At 38.8% G+C, this 27,749-nt stretch overlaps 1 protein-coding gene and 1 pseudogene across 2 annotated transcripts; both read left to right on the plus strand.

Moving 5' to 3' along the window:
- The first annotated feature begins 1,050 nt into the window (after positions 1-1,050).
- On the plus strand, positions 1,051-12,220 carry LOC144661474 (uncharacterized; annotated as a pseudogene). The gene is made up of 2 exons (XR_013572279.1): positions 1,051-1,213; positions 6,983-12,220. The product of XR_013572279.1 is annotated as an uncharacterized LOC144661474 (transcript).
- Positions 12,221-19,715: 7,495 nt separating this feature from the next.
- Positions 19,716-27,192, plus strand: LOC144661464 (uncharacterized). The gene is made up of 2 exons (XM_078522243.1): positions 19,716-19,909; positions 22,775-27,192. The coding sequence occupies exons 1-2, from the start codon at positions 19,777-19,779 to the stop codon at positions 25,981-25,983; spliced, it is 3,342 nt and encodes a 1,113-aa protein (XP_078378369.1). The 5' UTR covers positions 19,716-19,776; the 3' UTR covers positions 25,984-27,192.
- The last annotated feature ends 557 nt before the right edge of the window (positions 27,193-27,749 follow it).

A 27,749-nucleotide genomic window follows, 5' to 3' on the forward strand; every position in this document is an offset into this window, starting at 1 on the left:
GTGGCTGAAAGTATATTAAAACACAAACATTTTGCCTAACTACAACAGATTAAATACAGTGTAGACAGTTCAGATTCTGTATTTAGCTTGACAAACACCGAATTCGTAACTCAGTATCCTCTTGGGTGACAGATGAGATGATTCTGAATTCCCCCAAATTGCTTTAATTGGCGGGCTCGCGGAGCGGATCGTGTCACTGCTTGTTTCATTTCGCCGTGCAAAATAATATTACTTATTCATCTATTTTTTTTCATGGGAAAGATAAACCTACAAAATGGCTTTGCTTGCACTTTCGGATTCACGACCGTTTTCCCATCACTTTCGAGGGTCGTTATTTTCGTAACTTTACGCTTCCACGTAATTCACTTTTGTTTTTATGAGGAAGCGAAACTAAATTTAGCTCCCGTACTGTTCACATGCGCTTAGAATTAAAGCTTTTGCCCGACCATTGCGACACCAGACGACACTGAGACAATTTGAATATTCGGATAGGATAAACAGTGTGTCAGTTGCGGTCGAGTTATCTTGACGTCCATTATTTTGACTGCCATAAAGAAATATTGCTGACTTGCAACAACGTGACAAGGCGGCCATGTTGGTGGACAAAACAATATTTTTTTTTCGCAGAATTTGCATTAAAAAAGAGCTTAGTTCCAAGCAGAGGGAAACGCTTTGTTCTTGTCCACCAGCATCGCCGCCGTAACGTCAGTTGCAAACCAGCAATTTCCATTCTTTTGTTTTCACTCGGGAAAACGTGTACGAGCGGGTTGATAATGTCACACTACGAACCTGGAAATGCTAAGATTATGAAGTACTCCAGTCATTTTCTTCTATCTTCCTTCATGCCGCTTATTTAACGCACCAATTACGTTTTCGTTTTCGTTCATTGCATTGTATAAAAATTTAGTACAATAAAACGAGACGGGAAACCGTATCACAACCTTTACTCATTGGTAAGCAATCATGCATTACTTAAGATTTTAAAATTAAATAACACTAAGATTTTAAAATTAAATAACGCACTCGTCTTTCTGATATATTCTGCAGCTGGTCAACTTTGCAACATAGAATAAAGTTGCAATGATGGGTATTGATACCCACACTTTGTGTCAGCTTGGACTGTGCAAGTTGATATTTCTAACCGTCTTGTTTTGTCAGTTAATACTCATCCAGCGTGGATTAGCGGATGCACTGCGGCCCCGAGATACTTATGGTAAGTACGCTAAATATTTTGCAGCAAGAGGCATTACGAATATATGATATGAGATGTCATCGTAACACCACGACCGATAACAGGCATCAAAAGTAAACGAATTTTAAATCATAATGAGCGGATTGCAACATTAAATCGATTAAGTTGAAACTTAAAGTTTCCGAACAGCTTTGGAAAACTGTTTTGCAAGTTGGATATTTTCAAGCTCGCCCGCGGATTCCACATAGTTAAACCAGTTGAGTTTGTGCGTCCAAATTTATATACATGCATGTTCGCGGTCCCATTACATCGCCGATGATCAATTGCTAATGCGATAGTGTGACTGAAAACGATCGAAAAGCGATCACTACTGTTCAGTTAGTTCCTTAGAGAGAAACATTTTTAGGTTCTATTTATAGAAGACTTAAAAATCCCTCGCGGTCGCCGGACTGCTAAGCAGGGAGTCGGATTTGCAGTCCCGCTTTTATTCGAACAAATCTAATATATAGATTTAGGCAAGCCTAGAAGCGGAGCCTCCGATTTATTTCATTTTCACTGGAGTTTACAATGTGTCCATTCTGATAAATATGCGGCCAAGTGAAAGACAATTAAATGAATGTCTTACGCACAACAAAAATAACAATCTTGAGGCAGAACTCAACTCTGGCATTTTGGAAAAATTTGGAAATCCAAGATGGCGGATCCAAAATGGCGGCTGTTTTGACATCATGATGTAATTGTCACGTGATGTGACGTCACGTATACCAAAAGAAAGAGTTTCGGACGTACAATACATCCTATAAGTTTCATGGTGATTGCTTAAATATTTTGGAAGTTACATAGATGCCATCATATAAAATGAGTCTCTTTAGTAGCTTAACTGCAGAATACCCTGCCACTCGAACCTAATTTCCACGTAGCCTACTACGCGGTACGCAAAAACTAATTAATTTTAAGGTGGCTCAACTGGATTTTCAAGGGGTAACACCGCTCAAGTTTGACAATTAACTACGTTGCCATTAACAATGCTATCGAAAAACGATCATCACAGTTGTATTAGATAAAGATGAAATTTTTTTATGATCAGTGTTATATTGACATCGGAGTTGCCATAGCGACGAAATGACGTCATTACGTGTTTTACTTTCGCTCGTATTACCTCGGCACCAGGAGATTTTTTCGAAAATCGCTCAAAGGAGCTTGTACCACACATAGCTGCCTCGATGTTAGCAAAGTTTGAACAAATTCTATGAGAGCGTTTTCGAAATATTTGGGGATGAAGTTTTCGGGGCTATAAAAACAGTCAAAAACATACTAACGAGAAAATGGGGTAATATCTAAAGAAAATGACGCGCCTGTGAATTGCAATTTCATCTTATAGTTGTTTGATTTCGTTATATTTCGTGTGTAAAACAGTGGTGGGGATTGCTTTGGTCGATTGGAGTTTGATCGTAGCACGAGTCAAGTTCGAGCCCGAGTCAACTTCGAGTCACGAGTCAAGTTAAATTTCTTTTTTCTTTTTTGCAGTTTTATTTTTAATTGCTGTGTGAAAATTATATACGTACCGGAGGTATAAGAACAGCAAGATTTCAGTCATTTGACCTCTTCTTTCAGTTTCACTGTCGATTGCGACAGTTTAGTCCTGCATTTGTTCGCAACTGCTTTTCAAACGTTCCTCGGCATTCATAATAGATTTTCCTCACAGATTCCTACCTGTATTAATTACACACAGCTGAGGCAGAGGTTCCATTTTAACAAGAAAGCGTGAAAATTGACGTGAAGTTAAAAAATATTAGCCCTTCTTGACTCGAGCGCCATCTTGTTTTATCCACAGGGATCCCATACAAGAAATAAAACATTCTAGCCCATTCTCTCCACGGCCAAGAGTCACGAGTCAAGTTCGAGTCACTTTTTTTACTTTTTTTGCAATAATATCGTTTGACTATACCGTAATTGTTATTGTCAAACAATGTCGTGTCAATGTAGGTAAGATAAACAACAAGTTGTTTGGTTTGACACTAAACGATTTTTTCAAGACTGATAATGTTTCCATTCACAGCTATGAGGTGCTTCGAAAATCTTAGACAAATTCTCTCTGTAAAACCCGCACACAAAGAAAAACTACATTGGACGTGGTTATTCTGATGCAAGAAATGATAACTTTTTGACAGGTAAACAAAATGTCCTCCACCAATTTGGCCGTGGAGAGAATGGGCTAGAATGTTTTATTTCTTGTATGGGATCCCTGTGGATAAAACAATATGGCGCTCTATACCTACAAAAGTGATAATAAATTAAAAACCGCTCGATGGCAATTTTTTTTAAAATTTGACAAACTCGAGGTTCGTCATCAATTGATAAAGCTTGCAAGTTTCAAGCTCATTGAAAACATTTAAGGCAGTAAAATTGGGCCTCCAATGTACTGATTTTTTCTCGCAGATTTCATGTCTACAAGCGAGTGTCCTCATTATTCATGGGTATTGTTTTCAAGTTTCATATCTTCGTGCACTGATTCCAGTAAAAAAATTCATTTGCATTAAACAGGACGCTCGATTGCTTTCCGAAGCATGCTAATCTGCCTTGGGTTGAGAATAGCAATGACAATATTGCGGGCCGGAAAATAATAGCTTTCGTTTTCTGGACAGAGGCCCTTGACATCAATAGCCCGACAAATGCTGTTACAATTTTTTAAGCAATGTAAGCATGTTTCGGAAAATTGTTCGGAAAGCAGTCGAGCGAATTTTTTGCCCAAGTCGTGCAGGTGGATATGAAACTTAAAACAATACCCGTGAATAATGAGGACACTCGCTTGTTAATACGAAATCTGCGAGAGAAACATCAGGACATTGGAGGCCTAATTTTACTGCCTTAAATGTTTTCAATGAGCTTGAAACTTGCAAGCTTTATCAATTGATGACAAACCTCGAGTTTGTCAAATTTTAAAATAATTCATCGAGCGGTTTTTAATTTATTATCACTTTTGAAGGCATATACCAAATTATAAACAAAAATGGCAACAAGAGCACCGGAACGCACGTTCATCAAATTCTTTTTTCTCGCAATCGACCAAAGCAATCCACACCACTGTTTTACACAAGATTTTAAATGAAATCAAACTTCTATAAGAAGAAATTGCAATTCACAGGCGCGCCGTTTTCTTTAGATATTACCCCATTTTCTCGTTAGTATGTTTTTGACTGTTTTTATAGCCCCGAAAACTTCATCCCCAAATATTTCGAAAACGCTCTCATAGAATTTGTTCAAACTTTGCCAACATCGAGGCAGCTATGTGTGGTACAAGCTCCTTTGAGCGATTTTCGAAAAAATCTCCTGGTGCCGAGCAATACGAGCGAAAGTAAAAAACGTAATGACGTCATTTCGTCGCTATGGCAACTCCGATGTCAATATAACATTGATCATAAAAAAAAATTCATCTTTATCTAATACAACTGTGTTGATCGTTTTTCGATAGCATTGTTAATGGCGACGTAGTTAATTCTCAAACTTGAGCAGTGTTCCCCCTCGAAAATCCAGTTGAGCCACCTTAAGTTCAAGTATAAAAATAAAATAAATACAAAATGGCGTCAATTGGGTGAAACATAGTCGACTCCTGGGAGAATTGGGTGAAACATTGCCGACTCCTGGGAGTTGACATAGATGACAAACTAAGTTGGTCTCCACATGTCAATAGCCTAAAGAAGAACTTTGCAAATAAACTAAGCCTTATTAAGAAGTGTAGGTTTTTACCGAAGCAAGTTCTTTTAAAGTTATACTACAAAGTCATAATCTCGTCCGTCACGTACGGTATAACCGTCTGGGGAGGCATGAGTCGTCAAGACGACTTTGACGCACTTGAAAGGTTGCACTGCAGAGCGGCAAGGATCATTTTTAACCTACCTAAAGACATGTCATCTACTAAAGTCCTTGACCGCGCTAAATGGGACACTTTAAGAAGCACGTACAAACTTTCGATTCTGAAACTTATATATAGGATCTACCATAATGACTCCCCCTCTTGCATGGCTCGACTTGTAACCAAGTTTCAACACTCGTACAATTTTAGAAAAGAACATTTACTAATTCCCCCATCATTTAATACTAATATAATGAAACTTTCAACATCTTACAGAGGGGCAGTACTCTGGAACCTTTTACCTGGAGAGTGTCACGAGGCGATGTCCCTCAGGAGTTTTGTGACAATGACCAACAAGTCGAACATAATTAAAAAAAACAATTTTAACAATCTTTATTGTAAGAGATCTTAGCGCTTTTTATCTTTTTATCATTGTAACAATTTTAGCAATTTATCTATTTTTAGCTTAGTTTTTTAGCTTTTTTACCTTAATATAGTTTTGATGTTTATTATCTACTAGTTTTAATGTTTTATTTACACACGACCCCACATGCTATGTAGCTTTTTTATCCCATCGTGTATAAATAAAGGTTGATTTGATTGATTGATTGATTGATATGTGCTGGCTACGCGGTACGCGGTACGCAGTGAGTAAAACATGAGTTGACGCATGAATATACCTCGTTCTTTAATCCATGAGCCGAAACAAGCACGCGTCACATGAATATACCTCGTTCTTTAATCCATGCGCTAAATATACAACTGAACAACAGAATAAAAGAATAAAAGATTTGCCTATCGTGCGACGGCATAAGGCGAAAGTTATCGCTTAAAAATTAAGAGTTAATTCTTTGCTTTCAAAGGATAGAAAATAGTTTTGCGATCCCCTTATCGCTTTGTTTATAGAAAAGAGTCCTCGATATTCTTTGTGGGCAAATATTCCTGTCCCTACCGTTTCTTCCCTGTGGTTGTTTCTTCGGTTGCTCACGTACGCAAATTTAAAACTTATCTGGGATAAATCCGGCGGACGTGCACAGTTTAAACAAATTTTAACGTAAACTAACTAATCTTTATTCGGTGTAAAAGTGAGCTTCACTAGGGAAAAAATTGTTTGAACTACTTAAAAAAATATAAGTCAGTTTGTGTTCACACCACGCGTTCGAGCTAGATAAGGAAACATGATTTTCAGAACAAGTTTAGTATAAATAAATTAATTTTGCTCGAGCTTTCTACGTTGTCGGAATAAACCCCAAGCAATAAGAAATAAACACTCATCTGACAGAACATCACGCCAAGGGTTCAGAATTCGATCTTATACCGCCAAGGAAAATTAACTTGCGGCAACAGATAATCAGTATAATAGAGAGTGCGTTTATTTAGCAATGAGTGAAAGTTGGCCTGTTCTCTGTAGTAAAATGTGAAAATTTAGCAAGTGCTGTGAAATTGCAATTTTGAGCCCCCTCCCCCCCCCCTCCTACACTTAAAGCGCCTGAAAGCGGCAAAGTATTTACGAAAAGATAACATTGAAACGTCCACATCATCCAGTCGATAGAAGATTAAGTCAATTGCTTGTTTTATACCGTTACTCAGACGTTATGGAAAAGGCGACCAGTGACCAATAAAATTACAAAAAAAAAGAGCAGTCGGATAATAAAACGTTGCATTACGTATATCAACATGTCGCGTACCCTGTCTAATAAGTGCATGTCCAGTTTATTATCTATCCTCTTTGGGCTATCCTCGGGCTGCTGACGACCAATCAGATTCGAGAATTTTGTTTTAGTTTAGTTTAGACAAGTTATTTATATTAGTGGATGTACAAGGAGAAAACAGATAAATCATGAATAGTTTTAGGTCATTTTGATCAATCTGTTTGCATGCAGCTTTTTATTTATCAACCGTCACTGATTATTTATAACTTCAACTCTCTGTTCCAGAATACAAATCGTTCCTGAAGAACGAGGGTCCCGACTGTTTGAAACGCGTTCGTGGTACGATCCCCATTTTCATCTACGATACCTCTTTTACACCAGAACAAGAAAGGAAAGTTCTACTTCATATCTACAATTCCACAAATGGTCAACAGTGGTATAAAAGCGACGGGTGGAATCGTTCAACATCTCACTGTTCCTGGTATGGTATCACTTGTCACAACAACTCGTACATCAAAACTATTGTGTTGGCTTACAATAACTTAGATGGCATTCTTCCTTCGAATTTGTGGAAGATCCGAAACTTGATATCACTGTGCACTCCTGGAAACCCAAGACTCCATGGACGGATTGGCGACTTTTTGTTTGGAAATATGAGCAAACTACTGACTGTTGATTTCAGTGCAGCTTCATGCTGGCGATTCTGAAGAAATCGTAGCTGACAAATCTGCAGAATTTCTTAGGGTGCAACATGGACGGCGAAGGCTTCACTGGCCGTTTACCAGAAGGCATAGGAAATATGACAGAGCTAAGACTTCTTTGCCTTGGAGGAAATAACTTAAGTGGACAAATACCGAGAAGCATTTCTAGATTAAAAAAGCTCTCTTATCTCGACCTGACAAATACCCCTGGTAACATGTATGGAAACCTGAGCGACTTATTTGCCATTAGTTCAATAGAATATTTGTTCGTATCCGGAGTTAAATTAATGGGCGAGATGCCCCATAAACTTCCAGAAAAAGCAATAGACATTATTCTGCCTGGAAACAAGATCTCAAGCAAGTTTCCACAAAAAATTCCGAAAAACAGCAAACTACAGGCACTTAATCTTGCCAACAATCAAGCTGACAGGGGAAATCCCAGGTCAGTTGTTTTTGTTGCCACATATTGATATGCTCGACTTGTCACAAAACAACTTTTCTTCAATAAACAGAGGGACGCCGTGGTCCACCAATGTCAGCGCAACTGTTAAATCGTACATTTCTTTGGCTGGAAATAGACATTTGACAATCGATTTTACAAGTTTTATGGGTCTTTTCAAGACAAATGCTACTTTAACAACTTTCAATGTTAGTTTCTGCGACATAACGAGTCAATTTCTTCCAGACATAATGTACATGGTGTCAAGACTGTCCACTTGCGATTTAAGTGGTAACAACTTTTATGGCCCTATACCCGATCTCTTTGCCGATTTCCCATTGCTTTCCTACCTTGATGTTTCTAAAAACAATTTGTCGGGTAGCCTTCCAGCTGGAACTCAGTCTCTGATCGCCCTCCACCATTTGGATATTTCTGGAAATCCTTTTATGCGCAAAGGAACTAGAATAAAGGCCAACTTCTTTCGTCCTGACTTCTTAAGAATGACTAGGCCACCTGGAGCAGAAAACTTTACTTGCCCTGAAGGAAGGCTCACATTCAACAATGGACTCATTCGCTTGGATCCAACATTTTACGAATACAGACATTGCGTCTGTGATGCAGGTTTCTATGGAGAGTATGGATTGTGCAAGAAATGCATGGGTGGTGGCACTTGCACTCAGTTTAACTTCTCTGCATCAGACAATCTTCAGCCCAAACTTCTTGACCTTGCGCAGTGGCTACTGGCCATCACCTAATCCTAACAATGTCACCCATCTTGTCAAGTGTCAAGTATCATCTGCATGCAATCCATCAGATTCCTGCACCTGTCGCCTCGATACACCAAACATAAGCTTATCACATTATAGGCCTTTGGTGTCATCTCTGATCACAACATGCAATCAGTCCTGCATCTGTCATCCAGGAAACAGAGACAGATTTTGCTCTCGTTGTGAAGACGGATTTTACAAAATTGGTGGACTGTGCTTTAAATGTTCAAAAGGAGATCAAACCTACTACTACATATTTATTCCTGTCTTTGCTGTGTCTTTTCTTGCCTTGCTTTGGTCATACTTTTACTTCAAGCTGAAACCTATCAAATGGTTTGCTGTTACCGCGGTTCACTTTCTCCTAATGTTAATCTTTATGACGTTGGAATTCCTACCCGCCTGGATGTTCAAATTAAACCTGGTGGTTTTTGTGTTGTGTATGACCAGCAGAGGAAAAGCTGCTCGGTCTCTCGTCAGTATCGCTGTTTTTTATATTCAAACCATGGATTTCATGGTATCCAGTTCCAACGTTTGGCCTCAACAAGTCGTAGCAGCTCAAAACTACTTGAGCAGCTACTGGAATCTGTATTTCCCTTCGCTTTCCTGCGATTTACCATCTCTTTTCACTCCCGTTGGTAAGTTTGCTTTTCTGCTCCTTCTTCCAATTGTTTGCATGGCAACAGTCGGTCTGTACTTTATTATCTTAATGACTTATGACAAATTCCGTCCACACGAGGGACGCATGGAAAACGTTCATTTCAAATGTCGTCAAAGTGCCTTCTTTTGTCTTAGCTTCAGTTACTTCCCCATTGTCAAGCAAACTCTATCCGTTTTACGCCCATGCCACAACGACCGTGATATTCTTTACATGCCTAATTCCCCCTGGATAGAATGCAACTCTCGCACTTACAACATCCTAACAGCACTTGGTGCCGTCTCTATTGTGTTCTATGTGATTGGCTTTCCCTTGCTTCTCATCTCTCTGATGTTTGTTTTCTTTCGTAAGCGAAACACAATGAGTCCTGACGACCGCCAGAAACTTGATGCTTGGCTTGGCCCGGTCTATCTACCCTACAAACCAAAGTATCAGCGCTACTTTGAGGTTTTCATGCTTCTTCGCCGCCTGATTCTCGCCATAGCGTTGTCTATGATTCCCTCTTCCTCCACTTTGCAAACCTTTGTGGTTTGGCTGATACTTATGGTGTCAGCCATAATTAATTTACGTTTGCGACCATATAACGAACGGCCCAGTAAACGATGCGTCCAAGAGAATTTCTTCGAACCCGTGGTGTTGTTCGTGTTGTCCATGTCTTTCATGCTGTTGAGGTTTTCGGCTTTAGACAAATCGCTCTCAGGCGCATTCGTGTTGGTTGTGATGATTGTCAATGCATGTGTTCTGCTCGTTCTAGTGAGCACTATTTTCTATCTTCTTGTGTCCACTGGTAACGGTCGCGTCAATGGTAACTTGGATGAAAGCGGAAATGGCGAATGCAGTACGAGTGCTAGAGAAGATGAAAGTAGCCATGATGACGATAGAAGCCATTTGCTGCCAGTTGACGTTCCCATGGATGATGTCGCTTGAAGCATTAGCCTCAAAACCGTTGCTCTCATTCGTTTGCAAACTTAAGATAACTGAACAAGGGATTCCATATTTACAAAATAATACGAAGGGTAGAGGTATCTTAACGTGTATGTGTACGTTATTTGTTATGGAACAAGGCTTAACATATTGATGTTTTATGCATGTGTAGCTTAACAGTGTGCTTTGTTTATGCGTAAATCCTTTTAAGGTTTATTTGTTTGAATTTGTAATTTTAATAGAAGCTAATAAGTTTACCATATTTCGCTTAAGAATAATGATCGATGCTGTCAAACAGTCAATCAGTTGCTTAGAAAATGATAGGAATCCATGAGGAAGTTGATAGCTAACGCTGTCGATACCAAACGTATTTCCCTGATCAGAGAGGATTTCTTTCTCCGTTCCTCACTAAAAAAAGAAACGCTATTGCGGATTTAAGAACACCTCTGGGACCTGCATAGGTAAATGTAGACAAATGTAATTGTCTCACGTCATGAGAAGCAAACAAAAGCGTGACTAAAATTTTAAGGGTTGCTCTGATTCCTAAAAGTTTTCAAGCATCATGTAACATAATATAGTAAATATTCAGGGGCACCCAACGAAATATGTCGTTGAAATATCTGTTCGGAAGACGATTTGAGATCTAGAATTTTCGGAACATTCATTGTAAATTTTTTTGCTTGCCTGCCTTTCCTAGGATTTTCGAATATCTAAAAAATGGTATAATTGTTCATTTTTAACGAATTTTTTACTTTAAAAAGGTCACCCAGAATTTTCGGGAGTCTTTCTCTGGCTGGAATTTTCGAAAAGGTAAGTTTTGATCCCTATAACTTTCGGATCACTAGACTTTCAGCTAGGAAATCTGAACAGATAAAAACATTTTAGGGAATAAAAATATGCCTATATCTACCGTTTAAAAACTAAAATACGTTCAACGGCGCTATCTTTAAGTGGTTTTGAACTATATTCTCGATGGGTGCCCCTGAATATTTCATTTCATGAATTGAAGGATCACTGCCTGTGTTAATTCCAGTTTTAAGCAAATGACGGGTGATTTGTGTTTCATCCTGTCTGTCGGAAATACTCAAGAGGCGTAGAGTATGCCCTGGGAGTTGTAAAATTGCACTAGGAGATAAAGAACATGTTAACGTTAGATAAATAAGTAAACACACATCTTGGTGTAAAATTCATTGCTAATCTAAAATTTATAGATGCAGGGGACCGTTTGAAAGACCATGAATTAAATTTTTTAAATTTGTAGAAATTTGTTCATAGTGGCAGTCGATTTTTTCCTTTTTTTTTCATAACTCGATATAACTTCGTAACCTTTTGTTCTATAAAATTGTATTATTGGGGGCGGGAAAACTCCAATTAGTGCCTTCAAGCACCTTATCGCGAGTTTTCTCTTATGAGCATTTCACTGATTACCAGTTAGGGGAAATGCCAAGGGAAACTGGATTGTTTAGTAAACAAAATGATTTTAATTCGCGAGAGAAAACCAGCACTAAACACGCAGGCGGACTCAATACGCGCGAAAGTACTTACCTAATTAAATACAGCACGCACTGACACTGTGAACGCTAATGACCGCGAAACACTCCTTTAAAATATTCTAATATACTCTATCACCTCTATTTGCATTTAAACTTAAACTCGACCGTTATTTTATTTTATCTACTTGATAATGAACTCAAGATGAGTTCGAAACGTCGTGGCTTATTTTCGCTTATTTTTATACTTATGGGTAATTAAGCAAGTTAATTGTTCTAGTTTTTATAAGAGCTGAAGAAAGTTCTACACATCCAGTAAACTTGTTTAGTGACTGTGTGCCAGGGACTTTGCTTCGAGAGGTTTTAATGCAACGGTTCGTAATAGACTTATTAAATATATATCTTAACTTTTAGAATCAAAACAACGAGAACTGGCTCATGTAAATAATTTCAATCGCATTGTTTATACAACTCTGAATTAAACGTAGTTAGTATGAAGAGAAAATTGTCACCTAGCTAATTAACACGTATTTAACTTGCAATAAAAAAAATAATATACTTAACTTGCGGCTTGTTGTTTCTGTTTTATTTCGTTTTTTTTTTCTTTCTATTATCATTATTACAGTGGAAACCCGCTTTACGGACACCCGCTTAATACGGACACCCCGGTATTACAGACAGTTTAGTTGGTCCAGACGAAAACCTCATACATTTTCTCTTAAATTAACCCGCTTAATACGGACACCCCTTAATACGAACAACGGACACTTTTCGTGTCCCGAGTGACAAACTCTTATACATTGTCAGCCCCGCTTTACGGACCCTGTTATCTGTGCACTGTCAATTTTCATTGTCGCGATTATTTGCTAACTTGAAGACATTGGACCCTGGTCAAATAATGACAGAATTCGAAGAGCTAAAACCATTTTATTACAAAGAGTAAAAAAGTAGCTTAATAGTGTGACTTGCGATAGTCGACCCTTGTACTTAAAGTCCTTTAAATTAGGTTTTCTGACTGCTGTTCCTATTTTTTTCTTTGCCTTTTGCTACAGTTATCGCTTGTGTCGCAAGCTAAAAGCTTCCGTGCAAAGTAAAGTTACCGAAAACGTTCTATTGCTGTTGAAATGCGTTTTATTTCTCGTGTATAGTAAATTAAAGTTGCAACATTTTCAAATAATTTCACTGTTGAGTTTATTAAATTTTAGTTCGAGTGTATGACTAGATCGTAAGGTTTTCGTAAACACTAATATATAGATTTAGGCAAGCCTAAAATCGGAGCTCCCCATTTATTTAATTTTCACTGGAGTTAACAATGTTTCCATTCTGATATTTTTATGCGGTCAAAGCTTTAATGTATGCGCTGGCCCATAGGTGCTAGACAAATTTAAACCGATCATCGTTAAAATGAATGTCTTACGGTACAACAAAAATGATAATCTCGAGGCAGAACAACTCATGGCCTAAACATTAAGTAAGAGTTAGTTCTCTGCTGTCTAAGAATAAAAAGATGTTAATGCTGGCCCATAAGTGCAAGACATTTAAATCGATCATGGTTTGAATGTCTTACGGTACAACAAAAATAATAATCTCGAGGCAGAACAACTCACGGCCTAATAAATTAATTAAGAGTTAAAATAGAAAATAGTTTCGCGATCGCCTTATCGTTCTGCTTTATACTAAAGAGACGTCAATATATTTTGTGGACAAATATTCCCGTCTCACTTTTCTTGTCTTAACTTCGGTGCACTCAAATGGGTTGCTCACTTCTGCAAATTTAAGGCATCGGTGGTCATTTTTTTTTTATTTCTTACCATGTGCACTAAATTATCTCATTTCATTGTAGTTATTCAGTGTAAAAGTGAACTACTTTAAAAAAAAATATAACACTCGAGCTAGCGCTAGATGGGGTAAACATGATTTTCAGAACAAGTTTATTAGTTTAAATAAATTAATTTTGTTCGAGATTTTTGCTTTGTCGTCGTTCAACACTTCTAAGAAAACGTCATTTATACTGTATGAATTTCTTCTGCGAGAAAATTTACGGCTGAAAGTCGGAACAAACTCACAGAAATAAGAATTAAACTCTCATCTGCCGGCAGAACTTCACGGCAAGGGATTAGAATTTGACTTTATACGGCAAAAGAAAATCAACTTACGGCAATAGATAATCAGTAAATCCATAGCAAAATAAAACCAAATCAAGGGAACAAAAAAAAGAACTGACATGTAAGCATTAGCTTTAAATGTACTACATATTAAACCGACTGAAAGCGGCAAAGAATATACGGATAGATCTAAAAACCTTGCCGACCGAATCTATCGAAACTGCGTTCAGAAAGTAAAAACAACATGAAATTTTCTGTCATAAAATCAGGCTCAGGAATTCAGAAACGTTTGGCTGTTTGGCTGTTTCAGAAAACATTTGGCTGTTTCTGTTGTTTGCGGTTGAATCCACGGCTGTCATCATCGAGAATACAATATCTAAAACAAATAATTGTGTTAAAACGAAGCTAACCACTGCAAGGATTTTGCTCGACCTTTCTGCTTTGTCGTCGTTCAGCACTTCAAAAAACGTCACTTATACTGTATGAATTTCTTCTGCCGAGAGAATTTACGGCTTTTAAAAAGTCGAATTAAACTCACAGCAATAAGAAATAAACTCTCATCTGACAGAACATCACTTTAAGGAATTAGAAATCGACTTTATACAGCCGAAGAAAATCAACTTACGCCAATAGATAATCAGTAAATCCATAGAAAAATAAGTCTAAAATAAAACCAACACAGGGAACAAAAACAAAATGAGCTGACATGTAAGCATTTATAAATGTATTGCATATTAAAGCGACTGAAAGCGGCGAAGTATTCACGGACAGATCTAAACTTGCCGACACTGGCGAAATCTCTCGAAATTACGTTCAGAAAGTAAAAACATTTTTCTGTCATAAAATCAGCTCAGCAATTCAGTACAGGTTGTTACGTACCTTGCATCAGAGTCCTGTTTCTTTCTTCAGCGGACATGATCCATGCAGTAGTTAGCTTCGTTTCGACACAGCAACACAATCATTTAAGCTATTCTTGATGATGCATGACAGAGCAGATTCAACGCAAACAACAGAAACAAGCAATTTGCCAAACTGGACTTGCACAAGGAATATCATTCGCAATTATTTCGGGTCTCCTCGTAAACCTTTTTCGTTTTCTACCATTTCATGGAATATACTGTAAATGACTTTTTAGGTCATCGTGCGAGATATTTCGGTAAGAAAGTTCTCCTCTTACTAGCGATAGATAGATAGATAAAATTTATTAATGTGTCAAGGCCACATAGCCTGGGAAAATCCCAGCCTACACAGTGAACACCGCGCAACAAATTTTCCCGCGTTTTCAAATCATAACTTCGTTTAGATCTAACTGAAGCGTCCACATCATCCAGTCGATAGAAGATAAAAGACCATAAAGTCAATTTCTCGTTTTACGGTTACGGAAAATGAATGCGACCAAAGACCTATGAAATTAAAATTTAATCCTGTAGCAATCGAACGAGAGCCACATTGTTTGCGTAAAGGCGCCGATAGAGGTTTCGATACACTCACACATAAAAAAGACAAACAAAATAGAGCAGCTGGATAATAAATCTGTCAGATGTTTTGCTGTGCAGTGTCGCTGAGCAATTTTACTCGTTGTCTATATTTGTCTTGCACCGAATCCTCGTTGAAGATCTTTAAAAATCACGTTTGACCATGGCCGCCATGTTGCACGACGTACGTTGTTCGTCGTACGGCGCACGCGCCCGCGGACCATGCCGCTAGCCATGATGACCATGAAAACTCAGCTACATGGTTCCTCTACTTGTAATTTTCCATGGCTATGGGGCTACGCTCAGTGGCCCTTTGGGCCGCTAAGGTGCTCCGCTATTAATTTTAGTCAGAGCATTTGTTACAATATAAGTTACATAATAAGTTACAATATAATTAAACAACTTTTTGTTGCCGTAAAAACGTCGATAAAACATGTATCCGTGACTTTTTTCTGAGACCCCGATAATACGGACAATTTGGCCTGTCCCCTTGATGTCCGTATTAACGGGGTTCCACTGTATTTCTATTATTATTATCTTTTATTGTTTTATTGGGATCGATGTTCTACATCCTAGTGAAGAAGATACGAGTAAGAAAAAGAAATTGTTACAGTGATATAGCAACTCTGGGGAGGATTGAATGCGTTAATTATGAATGTAGTTTTTCTCAGATATTACGACAAAAAAGCCGATTGATTTCCTCTTCATCAACGGCATTAACGTGGTTTTGATGCCTGTAAAGCTGGTATAAACGGGTACACAAAATCAAGCAACCTTGTTTACCAGTAATATCGATTAGCATTATATGCATAAAATAATTTCTTCGTTCATTGATATCCTTTAAGAAACTTTGTCAGATTAGTCAGATTAGTAACGCACTTGCTAAGTTGGTTCAGAGAATGTAATGGCACATTGTAGTGCTGACAGATTAAAGTCATGAATGCCTTTATTCTCAACACTAGTCAGCTTGGCAATGTATTGAAATTGTAAGGAGAAACTTGATGTTTATCGCACTTTCATTCAGTGCTACAAATACTGTAATAAACAATGACAAACGATATTTCAAAACAGATTCCTGAACTTGTCGGCAAAGTACGACCGGCAAAAAATCCGAAAAGAAGAAATGGAAGTTCGTAAATACGGATATTGTGTCAAAGCAGTTGACAGCTTATTTCATGACGAGCTTAGCCCTCAAAAAAAAATTCTGTCCAGGAGGTCTTTTAATCTTGTACATAACTTGTCACCGCATGCCAGGAAATGTGAAATGAAACCGGTCCTAGTTATGTGTACGTGATCTGTTTCTTGTGTCACGCAGTTTTTGCTTTCGCGGTTTTGAAACGTGCCGGTGAATCTTCTTTAAGAATATTATTTGCTAAATTGTCGATATCGGCATCGTTTGCGACCTTAAATCGATGATAAATGTTTTATAAGTTTTCCGGGCAACACGGTCAAGTTTGAGTCGGCGTTTTGGTGTTTTTGTATCAGCTATACGACATTGGATATCCGACGGACACGGCAGCCGAAAGTATAAGTGGACTGTGGTAAGTTACAAATGTAAAAGCGAGTCAACGAAAATAATATCGGTAAAAGCGAGATCAACAGTAATTTCTGCCGTGGAAACAAGTTGAATGCATGAAGATTGGGGCTTTCAATTAGGGGTCGATTGTTGTAGTCTTCACGACATGAATTGAGTAGCATTGTTACCAATTTTAAAAGTGTTTTTATCGCATTTTTGTGACATGTTCCTCGCTACACTGCAAAACTCGTATGAGTGAATGCGAAACAGGAAAGCCATGCAAGATTGTGCAAGGGTTTCGTGTAATAAACGAAAAGAGATTCGGCATTTTCGTCTAATGGTTACTGTTGCCGGGTTAATTTATTCTGGCGGGAAATACGAGGTAACGCAATTCGCAAGCAGCGCGGCTCGCCGCCGTTCATCCAAGATAGAAGCAAGACAAACACCGCAGCACAATGGTAAGTTGTATTTTTTTATTTGTGGAAAATAAACTTGAGCTTGGGTTTTAAGTTTTACTACGGTCGCTTATGTCAAGCGCTGTAATAATAATCAGCTTGCGGTGCTTAAACCTGGCTAATCGCGCGCTGACTTATTTCGCTCTACTAACCTCGCGCTAATTTTTTCTGTCTTACTTGGGTGGTGAGTTCTTTACTGAGCTCTTGTTATCTGTGGGCAGAATATTAACCTCGCGCTAAATTACTCTGCCTTACTTGGGTAGTGAGCTGAGTTCTTTACTGAGCTCTTGTTATCTGTGGGCAGAATATAACCTCGCGCTAAATTATTCTGTCTTACTGGGGTAGTGAGCTAAGTTCTTTACTGAGCTCTTGTTATCTGTGGGCAGAATATTAACCTCGCGCTAAATTATTCTGTCTTACTGGGGTAGTGAGCTGAGTTCTTTACTGAGCTCTTGTTATCTGTGGGCAGAATATTAACCTCACGCTAAATTTTTCTTTCTTGCTTCGTTGGTTAGTTCAATATTTATCTTGCGTTAATTTTTTTTCAATCCGCGATTGAAATTTTATTGAGCTGTTTTAAGACATGAACATCAAAGCCCAAATCCGGCTAATATCTGCTTTTTCTTTCTCCACAGAGAAGCCGCGGCTATTATGACTGACACCTCACTGTACATTGCGGCAGTTCAACGTGCGAACTACGATTTTATGTTACCGATCTTAATCCCCTTAATGGAGAAATATTCTCCTAGACTAAGGGGATTAAGATCTAATTTGCATAAATTTTTTTGGAGGACTAAGCTCGTCATGTTATTATTTATTCTAAAACATCCGTTAAGGTTAATCGACCCTGTGTAATAAGGCGCTTTTAAAACAATGGCCGTTTTCACCCTAGAAACGGACAAATCGTATAGACGGATAAATCGTCTGAGACGGTCAAATCGTCTTAGTGTGAAAACAGGACGGAAACGATTTTGGACGTACAAGTCGTCTGAATTAGTCCGTCGATTTGGTCGTCTAGGAAGACAATTTTTCCTGGACGACTCGATCGTCTAGGCGATTTGTTCGTCTTCTACTGTGAAAACGGCCAATGAAACTAGACTTCCTTGTTGGCGAAGATCCCCGGTGGGGGGGGGGGGGGGTACTCAAAAACGTTTTATACGGGGAGGCTCCGCCCCAAGTTCTAACACCTTACCCTTTTATAGACCATTTTTGACAGGAATTGTACCCCTTTCGTATACATTTAACTGAAAAAAGGTACCCTTAAAATAGGACGTTTTCTTGTCATTTTAATGTAGTGCTTAATAAATTAAAATAGTACAGCCATAAATTGTGTCTGTTCGAATTATTTTAATTAAAGGCCCTATTAAATAGCCAAATGACAGATTTCCATACCCTTTCATATACTTAAACTCGTGAAATCCCTACCATTTTATATACCTGAAGCCTGAAAAACGTACCCCTTTCGGGCGGAGCCTCCCCGTATAGGCCATAATAGGGAGTACCCCCCCCCCCCCCCGCCGGGGGGCGAAGATTCATCGGACTTCTACAGAACAATTTTTGCACACCCCTATTTATCGTCTTGATTGGTTCTTTATTCATTGATTACAGTTTCGTTCCATCAGTTTATTTACACTGATATAAAAGAGCGAGACGGGAAGTAAAACATATACGTTTATTGGCCGCCAGTCAAAAGATAAAACACAGTGCAGACCGATGATTCTGTTGTCAGTTCAACAAACACCGAAATCGTAACTCAGTATGCCCTTGGGTAACAGGTGAGATGATTCTGGATTCCACCAAATTGCTTTAATTGGCGGGCTCGCGGTGCGGATCGTGTCATTGCTTGTTCCTCTCCGCCGTGCAAAATAATATCATTTATTCATCTATTTTTTCACGGGAAAGAGAACCTACAAAATGGCTTGGCTCCCACTTTCGGATTTAGGACTGTTTTCCCATCGCTTTCGAGGGCTGTTAGTTTCGTGACTTTACGCTTCCGTGTAATTAACTTTTGTTTCTCGAGGAAGCGAAACTAAATTTAGCTCACGTGCTGTTCACATGGGCTTAGAATTAAAGCTCCTTCGTGACTTGGCATGATTTGTCTGGTCTAAAATTAAACCATTGACAAACTACACGACAGGCAATTTGAATATTCGGATACGAGTAACAGGGTATCAGTCGCTGGCAAGTGAATTTAACACCCATTATTTTGAATGTCATAAAAATATATATTTCCACTTCTTTGTTTTTACTCGGTGAAAAAAAGTACGAGATTAGATAATGTCACACTAGGAACCCAAAAATGCCGAGTTTATGAAGTACTTCAGTCATTTCCTTCTTGTTACTGATTTAACGCACCAATTACGTTTTCGTTTTCGTTCATTGCATTGTTAAAAAAATTTAGTACAATAAAACGAGACCGGAAACCGTATCACAAGCTAAACTCATTGGTTAGCAACCATGCATAACTCACGACGTAAATTAAATACACACTGCGCTCGCCATTTTGATATATACTGCAGCTGGTCAAGTTCGTAACATAGAATAAAATTGCTATGATGGGTATTTATAACCGCTCTCTGTGTCAGCTTGGACGGTGCAAGTTGATGTTTGCAAGCGTCCTTTTTTGCCAAACAATACTTATCCAGAGTCGATTGGCGGATGCACTATGGCCCCGAGATACTTATGGTGAGTACAATTTATACAGCGACTGAGAGGCATTATGAGAAATCTAATGTGATCCTGACTCTACATGCTTCAAATGTGCGCCGTTTAATCGGCGTTATATCAGTTTGTGAACAGCTCTATAAAAAATGTTTTGTAAATTGCATCTTTGCAAGGTCGCCAGCGAATTTCACGAAATTAAGCAAATCAAGATCTTGTGCTTCCGCGTTTGAACTCCTCCTTGGTTTGATTTCATCGGTGATGATCGATTGCTCATGCATGCGAGAATGTGACTGAAAAAGAGCAAGAGATCGCCACTATTGCTCATTTACTAAGAATAGAAACAATTCGTTATGCTCTATATTTAGTTATCTAGCTATCCACTCACGTGGAAATGTTTTACATTTAACAAGCTATTTTGATTACCTAATATATTATGTGCGCATAGAAGAAGAGATTTGCATAGACCCAATTAAATAACTGTTAGTTCCGTTTGATCAATTATGTTTGAAACTATTTACTTATCAGCCATCAATGATCATCTCTTTATTTTTTTATTAATCGTTTCCTTATTCTCGGCGTTAAAGTGATCCATCTAAGGTCGAAAGTATAAGGTATAACTAGCTACTCGGAAGCTCGAGAGTCATTTCGACGCAAAATGATTCACGAGCTGTCTATAATTATGCAGGAGATGTATTTTTGGATGTTTCGTTAGTCGTCGGGAGCCGATTTGAATTTTAGATCTGCTTCTTATAAAGCTAACTAGAAAGTTAACAGAAGACATCACAAAGTTATGTATTCGATCGGTTTCAAAAATTTTCTCTATCTTGCAAAGTATTCTCGAGTTCCGCGGTTTACAAACCCCTTTTTTTATTATTCTGCAACACAAGAAAGCTGTGTGCAGTGAAGCCTTGAAACAGCCGATGCTTTGATGTTCGAAGTCACTGGATACTATAAGTACTGCCAACTGACTCGCGTAGAAAGGAAAGTGGTTGATGAACGGAAAGTGCGAAGTTCTTGAGCTTTAGTGAATTGCGGGGACAAGACTGCAACCTGGCGAAATAATCAGACAAATATTATGCCTGTTGCTGTCGGCAATCCTACTGTTTCAAATAGTTGACAATAGACAATGAAGTAAAATATGAGATAATGCTCATGAAAAATTGTGAGCAATGACTTTAAAACCGCTGGATTGCGAAATTGTGGAAATCATAAGCAAATCATCGATTTACATGTGCTACTGAGCCTACGTGAAATTTAATGCAGAAAAAATAATGAAAGCTTGTAGTTCCCCAAGTGAACTTCAAGTCAGTATAAGCTAGTATAACATAATTAATTCAAAAACTCATTAATAACTCATTAAGAAAATACAAAGGAAATAAATGAGTGTCTTTTTATTTGATAAAGAAACGACTAAATTTTATGTCCAATTTTCTTAGCCAAAATAACCCAAAGTCTAAAACACTCGGCTGCACCTCGTGTTTTAAACTTGATTAAGCACTCCTGCTCCTTTGTTAAACATTACCTAAAACAGGATAGCCTGATATCAAGAAATGACCAATAAAATGACTTGACCTAAAATTTCGAATAATCATTGCACATTTTGTATGCAAATTTGTTCTGATCAAAACACAGAAGACTGGAAAGCAAATGTTTTATGTATCGTTGTAAACTAATCAAAACTCCCTTATCTATGTTGCTTTCAAAAAGAAAAAAATTAAAAATACATATTATATAGAACCGTTCCATTGAGAGAGAAAACAAAAAATTTGGTTTTCATATGAAAAGTGGGAACCTCTACAACCACTTCATCTCTCCTTGATTTTTTGTTGTCCATTTTTAATTTATGCTGCAAGCTACACCGTTTATTTCATCAGTTAAGGCTTCTTTATAGTTACTCTTTATAATACCCAATCAAATTATTGAAAGGGGTACTAATTTGTAACAACCAAAAATTTACCGTCTTGAAAGTTTGGAATTTTGACCGAATTGGACACAATATTCGTTCTAATGCGATACGTCGACATAAAACTTCCTCCAGAACTAACCTGCCAAAACATACTGTGACCACTGGAGAGGGTTAAGGACCTCTTTCACGCTATTGTGACCTGCCATCCTGAAGAGGAGTAAGGTCTTCTCTTAGGGGACTGTGACTTGCACCCCTGGGCCGGGTTGTTCAAAAGACGATTAACGCTAATCCAGGATTAAAAGATGATCAATATTTTCATTTCTCTTGTTTTAAGGGTTTTCCATAGCTAATGTTTTGTTAAGTTTGAGATTGGTCCACGTCAAAACTGGGGGACAGAAATATTAACAGAAAACCTCAACGAAATGTTATAAAATTGAAATCAAATTCCACGCTAATCCTGGATTAGCTTAATCGTGCTTTGAACAACCGAGCCCTGGAGAGGAGACGGGATTGTGGTGACCCCTAATTTTAGTGCTAGACTTGTGATTCTCTTAGTGACACTTGCCTATTGGTGGAGTACTTCATTCTCAACCTCATTACCGCACATACGGTATCACTGTTGTGTTGTTGTTTGTCCTGTGTTGGGAGCATTAACAATGAAACGAAATACAGCAACGAAAACTTTGGGCTGTTGTATAGCAACACATTTTATTTTTTTATGGGCCGGAAAAAGTTGCTGTACGGAGTTTATATGATGACTTACGCGCCATTGAACGGAGTTTAAAGGTACTAAAGTTTACGGAATTTTAGTAACGGTCTCTACGTGAATCATTGTATTGCATTTGGTAGACAGCAAAATTGACATCTCAAACAGAAACCCAGCCCCTAACTAAACAAAGAACCAAGAGGTTTCCTTGTTTGGTAACATCTCAATAGAACTAAGTAGTGCAACAAATTGAGCATTTTGCTTTCTGTTTCAGACTATAAATTGTTCCTGAGCATTGAGGGTCACGATTGTTTAAAACGCATTTATGGCCATCAGCAGTTTCCCATTTTCAAGTACGATACCTCTTTTACACCAGAGCAAGAAAGGGAAGTTCTACTCGATATTTACACATCCACAAATGGTCAACAATGGTTTAATAGGAACGGGTGGAATAGTTTTACATCGCACTGTTCCTGGTATGGTATCACGTGTCACAACAACTCGTACATCAAAACTATTGTGTTGGCTTACAATAACTTGGATGGCTCTCTTCCTTCGAATCTTTGGAAGATCCGTAACTTGCTGTCCTTCTGTACTCCTGGAAACCCAAGACTCCAAGGACGCATTGGTGACTTTTTGTTTGGAAATATGAGCAAACTGCTGTCCGTCGTGTTCAATGCGGCCTCTATTTCTGGAGATATTCCTCCAGATATCGTCAAACTGAGAAGTCTGCAGAACTTCTTGGGTTGCATCATGGATGGCGAAGGCTTCACTGGCAGATTACCAGAAGACATAGGAAATATGACAGAGCTGAGAGTACTATGTCTTGGAGGAAGTAACCTAACCGGAAAAATTCCAAGAAGCATTTCTAGATTAAAAAAGCTTTGGTATTTGGACCTACGAAACACACCTGGTATGATGCATGGTCACTTAAGCGACTTATTTGCAATCCCTTCATTAACCGATTTTTTTGTTTCTGGGGTTAAATTAACTGGTGAGTTGCCTCCTATGCTGCCAGCGCAAATCACATACCTTGTACTGCCTGGAAACAACATTTCGGGTAAATTTCCACAAACATTTCCAAATACTACCGGTCCGAGCGTATTAAATCTTGCCAACAATCAACTGACGGGGGATATCCCAGGTCAGTTGTTTCTTTTGCCAGGCATGCAAATGATCGATTTGTCACAGAACAAGTTTTCTTCAATTAACAGAGGGAGACCGTGGTCTTTAAATGCCAGCACAACTGTAAAATCGTACGTTTCACTGGCAGGAAATAGAAATTTGAAAATTAATTTTTCAAGCTTCATGGGACTTTTCTCAAAGAGAGTGGACTTCGTTGAAAGTCCATCAGTTTTAAATCTAAGCTATTGCGACATAAAAAGTCCCTTACTAGCAAACGTGTTATACTTGGAAAGTATGTCCTCCTGCGATTTACGTGGAAACAGGTTTTACGGAGAGATACCAGATTTTTTTGAGGACTTTTCGTTCCTAACTTATTTTGATGTCTCCTCAAATAACCTATCGGGCAGCCTTCCTGCAGGAATTCAAAATCTGATCTCCTTACAATATTTGGATATTTCTGGGAATCCGTCCATGCGAGAAGGAGCTACCAGATCATCATCTGTTTTTCGTCCTGACTTTGCAAGAATGTTTAGACCACCTCGAGGAGACAACTTCACTTGTCCTGAAGGAAGGCTCACATTCAACAATGGGCGCATTCGCTTGGATCCAACATTTTACGAATACAGACATTGCGTCTGTGATGCAGGTTTCTACGGGAAGAATGGATTGTGCAAGAAATGCATGGATGGTGGCACTTGTCCACAGTTCACCTTCACTGAATCAGACGATCTTCAGCCAAATATCATGACCTTGCACAGTGGCTACTGGCCGTCACCTAATCCTAAAAATGCCACCCATCTTGTCAAGTGTCCAGTGTCATCTGCATGCAATCCATCAGACTCCTGCACCTGTCGCCTCGTCTCACCAAAACACACCAACGCATCCCACAGACCTTTGGTGTTATCTCTGATAACGACATGCAATAAGTCCTGCATCTGTCATCCAGGAAACACAGACAGGTTTTGCTCTCGTTGTGAAGACGGATTTTACAAAATTGGTGGACTGTGCCTTAAATGTACAAAAGGCGACCAAACCTACTACTATGTGTTTATTCCTGTCTTTGCTGTGTCTTTTCTTGCTTTGCTTTGGTCATATTTTTATTTCAAGCTGAAACCTATCAAATGGTTTGCTGTTACCGCGGTTCATTTTCTCCTCATGTTGATGTTTATGATGTTGGAATTCCTACCCGCTTGGATGTTTAAATTAAACCTGGTGGTGTTTGTGTTATGTATGACCAGCAGAGGAAAAGCTGCTCGGTCTCTCGTCAGTATCGCTGTGTTTTATATTCAAACCATGGATTTCATGGTATCCAGTGCTAACGTTTGGCCTCAGCAAGTCGTAGCAGCTCAAAACTACTTGAGCAGCTACTGGAATCTGTATTTCCCTTCGCTTTCTTGCGATTTACCATCTCTTTTCACTCCTGTTGGTAAGTTTGCTTTTCTGCTTCTTCTTCCAATTGTGTGCATGACAACAGTGGGTCTGTACTTTATCTTCTTACTGACTTACGACAAATTCCGTCCACACGAGGGACGCATGGAAAACGTTCATTTCAAATGCCGTCAAAGTGCCTTCTTTTGTCTTAGCTTCAGTTACTTTCCCATTGTCAAGCAAACTCTATCTGTTTTACGTCCATGTCACAACGACCGTGATATTCTTTACATGCCTAATTTCCCCTGGATAGCGTGCAACTCTCACACTTACAACACTCTAACAGCACTTGGTGCCGTCTCTGTTGTGTTCTATGTGATTGGCTTTCCCTTGCTTCTCATCTCTCTGATGTTTGTTTTCTTTCGTAAGCGAAACACAATGAGTCTTGAAGACCGCCAAAAACTTGATGCTTGGCTTGGCCCGGTCTATCTTCCCTACAAATCAAAGTATCAGCGATACTTTGAGATTTTCATGCTTCTTCGCCGCCTGATTCTCGCCATAGCGTTGTCTATGATTTCCTCTTCCTCCACTTTGCAAACCTTTGTGGTTTGGCTGATACTTATGGTTTCGGCCATGATTCATTTACGTTTACAACCTTATAACGAACGACCCTGTAAGCCATGCACCCAAGAGAATTTTTTCGAACCCGTGGTTTTGTTCGTGTTGTCCATGTCTTTCATGCTGTTGAGGTTTTCGGCTTTGGACAAATCGCTCACAGGCGCATTCGTGTGGGTTGTGATGATTGTCAATACATGTGTTCTGCTCGTTCTAGTGAGCACTATTTGCTATGTTCTTGTGTCCACTGGTAACGGTCGCGTCAGTGGTAACTTGGATCCAAACGGAAGCGAATGCGACGCGAGTGTAAGGGAAGATGTAAGCAGCAACGAAGACGATAGAAGCCATTTGCTGCCAGTTGCAAGATGCCGCTAGAAAAATTAACCTTAGAAACCGTTTCTCTTATTGAAGGTTGAATGATATAAAACTGATGAACTGAGACTCTATATTTAATAAGTACTTTTCCACGACAGTAATAGCTCATTGCGTATATATATCTTACAAGACATTTTAATGTGTAGTATCGCCGTATATTTTTATGAGACACGCAGTACTTGAGCAAACCCGAATGAGAAAAAAGATAAAAGAGATAATAAGAGATTTATTGTCCAACGTTTCTCTTACTGAAAAGCTGACTTTCCATCGTTTTTTAATCTTTCACGCGGTCAATAGGAACAAGAGGACTGCACGGAACCGGTTATGTGGAGTACAAATATCGTGAGATGTTTGTACTCGTTTTGCACGTTATTTGTACTCCGCGAATCGGAGTTGGATAATAAATTACCTTACTTAGTATAGAATGAGGTATATTGTATTAAGGTTTTTTCGGTTTTTAGCTTTTACATGAAAGGCAGCCAGCTTTACATATTTAAAACTCCTGTAGTTGTTAATATGTGATCTGCATTTCGCACAGTTCACATATCTGCATGCATAATTTTAAAACGTGTTATATTTTCTCAACTACCGCCTATCCGGAGCAAGCCGTGGAAACGAGAGTTAGGGCCTGTTTATATGGAGGATAGTTGTCCCTGGCAGGAGGGTTACCCTCCATACCGAGCCACCCCAGGCGAGAAGAGCTTTTCATACGTTTCTTTATAAATAGCTGCGAACTGTTTATATGAGAAATTGCAAAGTTGGCTCGGGGGGGCAGGGTGAACCTGGGTGGAGGGTTACTCGCTTTGAAGGTAGGGTGACCCTGGGGAGAGAACTAACTTTTTTCCATATAAACAGTTTGGTTATTTTCGCCTCGCCTGCCAGGGACAAGTTGACACATACGGAGCATGCGCAAATGCTGCAATCGGCCAAAACAACATCGAAGTCGGCGGTAAAAATGTCCAAAATGGTCTTCGTCGATGTTTCAGCGTTCCTGATTTTAGAAAACGCCGCCCGGCCTGATAGATATTTCAAAATAACTCTCGCCAGTCTTTTGAAGCGACAAGGCCAAGTTTTGGCTCGGTCAACAGGGACAACTTTCTCATATAAACGTTCGGTGAAAGATAGCGCGGGGGAGAGGGTAACTCTCCTACAAGGGACAACTCTAGTCCATATAAACAGGCCCTTAGGTGTTAGTCCTGAGTTTTTTTTTTTTTTTAAAAAAAAACGACGCTATCAGTAGCAAAGGACGCTTATCACGAGAACTAACTAACGAACTGAAGGGATTTTATTGAGCCAGAAAACACAAATTGTAAGTACGATTGTTTCACGTTTATAAGAAAGCTTGTACAAACAGTGACTTATGTATTTCGATTAGTTATTGAAATTGAAATTGACTACTACTTCGATTTACTACTTTGGATCAAGTGTATTGCAAATAAAATCTGACTTCTTTAAATCCCTGGCTAATCTTCAAAATAAAGTACCGCTTCAGACGCAAGCGCGAAACAATATGAGCTAAAAAGTTTTTCCCAATCTGAATGATTGATGGTGTCAATGCAAACAGTAAAAAGGTTGCTCGGAAAATAATAGGAACCCATGATGAAGTATGTTGGCTGGCTCTGCCGGCGATGTCAAACGTGGGTCGTATTTTTGACTAGCTAGTTCCCTGATCAGTGAGGTTTTCTTTCTTCGCTATTCACTGAAACATCAACAGAAAAGCTATTGTGGAAGAAAGAACACCTCTGGGACAATATGACCAAATGCAG

This window comes from Oculina patagonica, chromosome 1, assembly GCF_052425735.1.
Source record: "Oculina patagonica isolate OP01 chromosome 1, crgOcupat, whole genome shotgun sequence".
NCBI classification, from domain to species: domain Eukaryota; kingdom Metazoa; phylum Cnidaria; class Anthozoa; order Scleractinia; family Oculinidae; genus Oculina; species Oculina patagonica.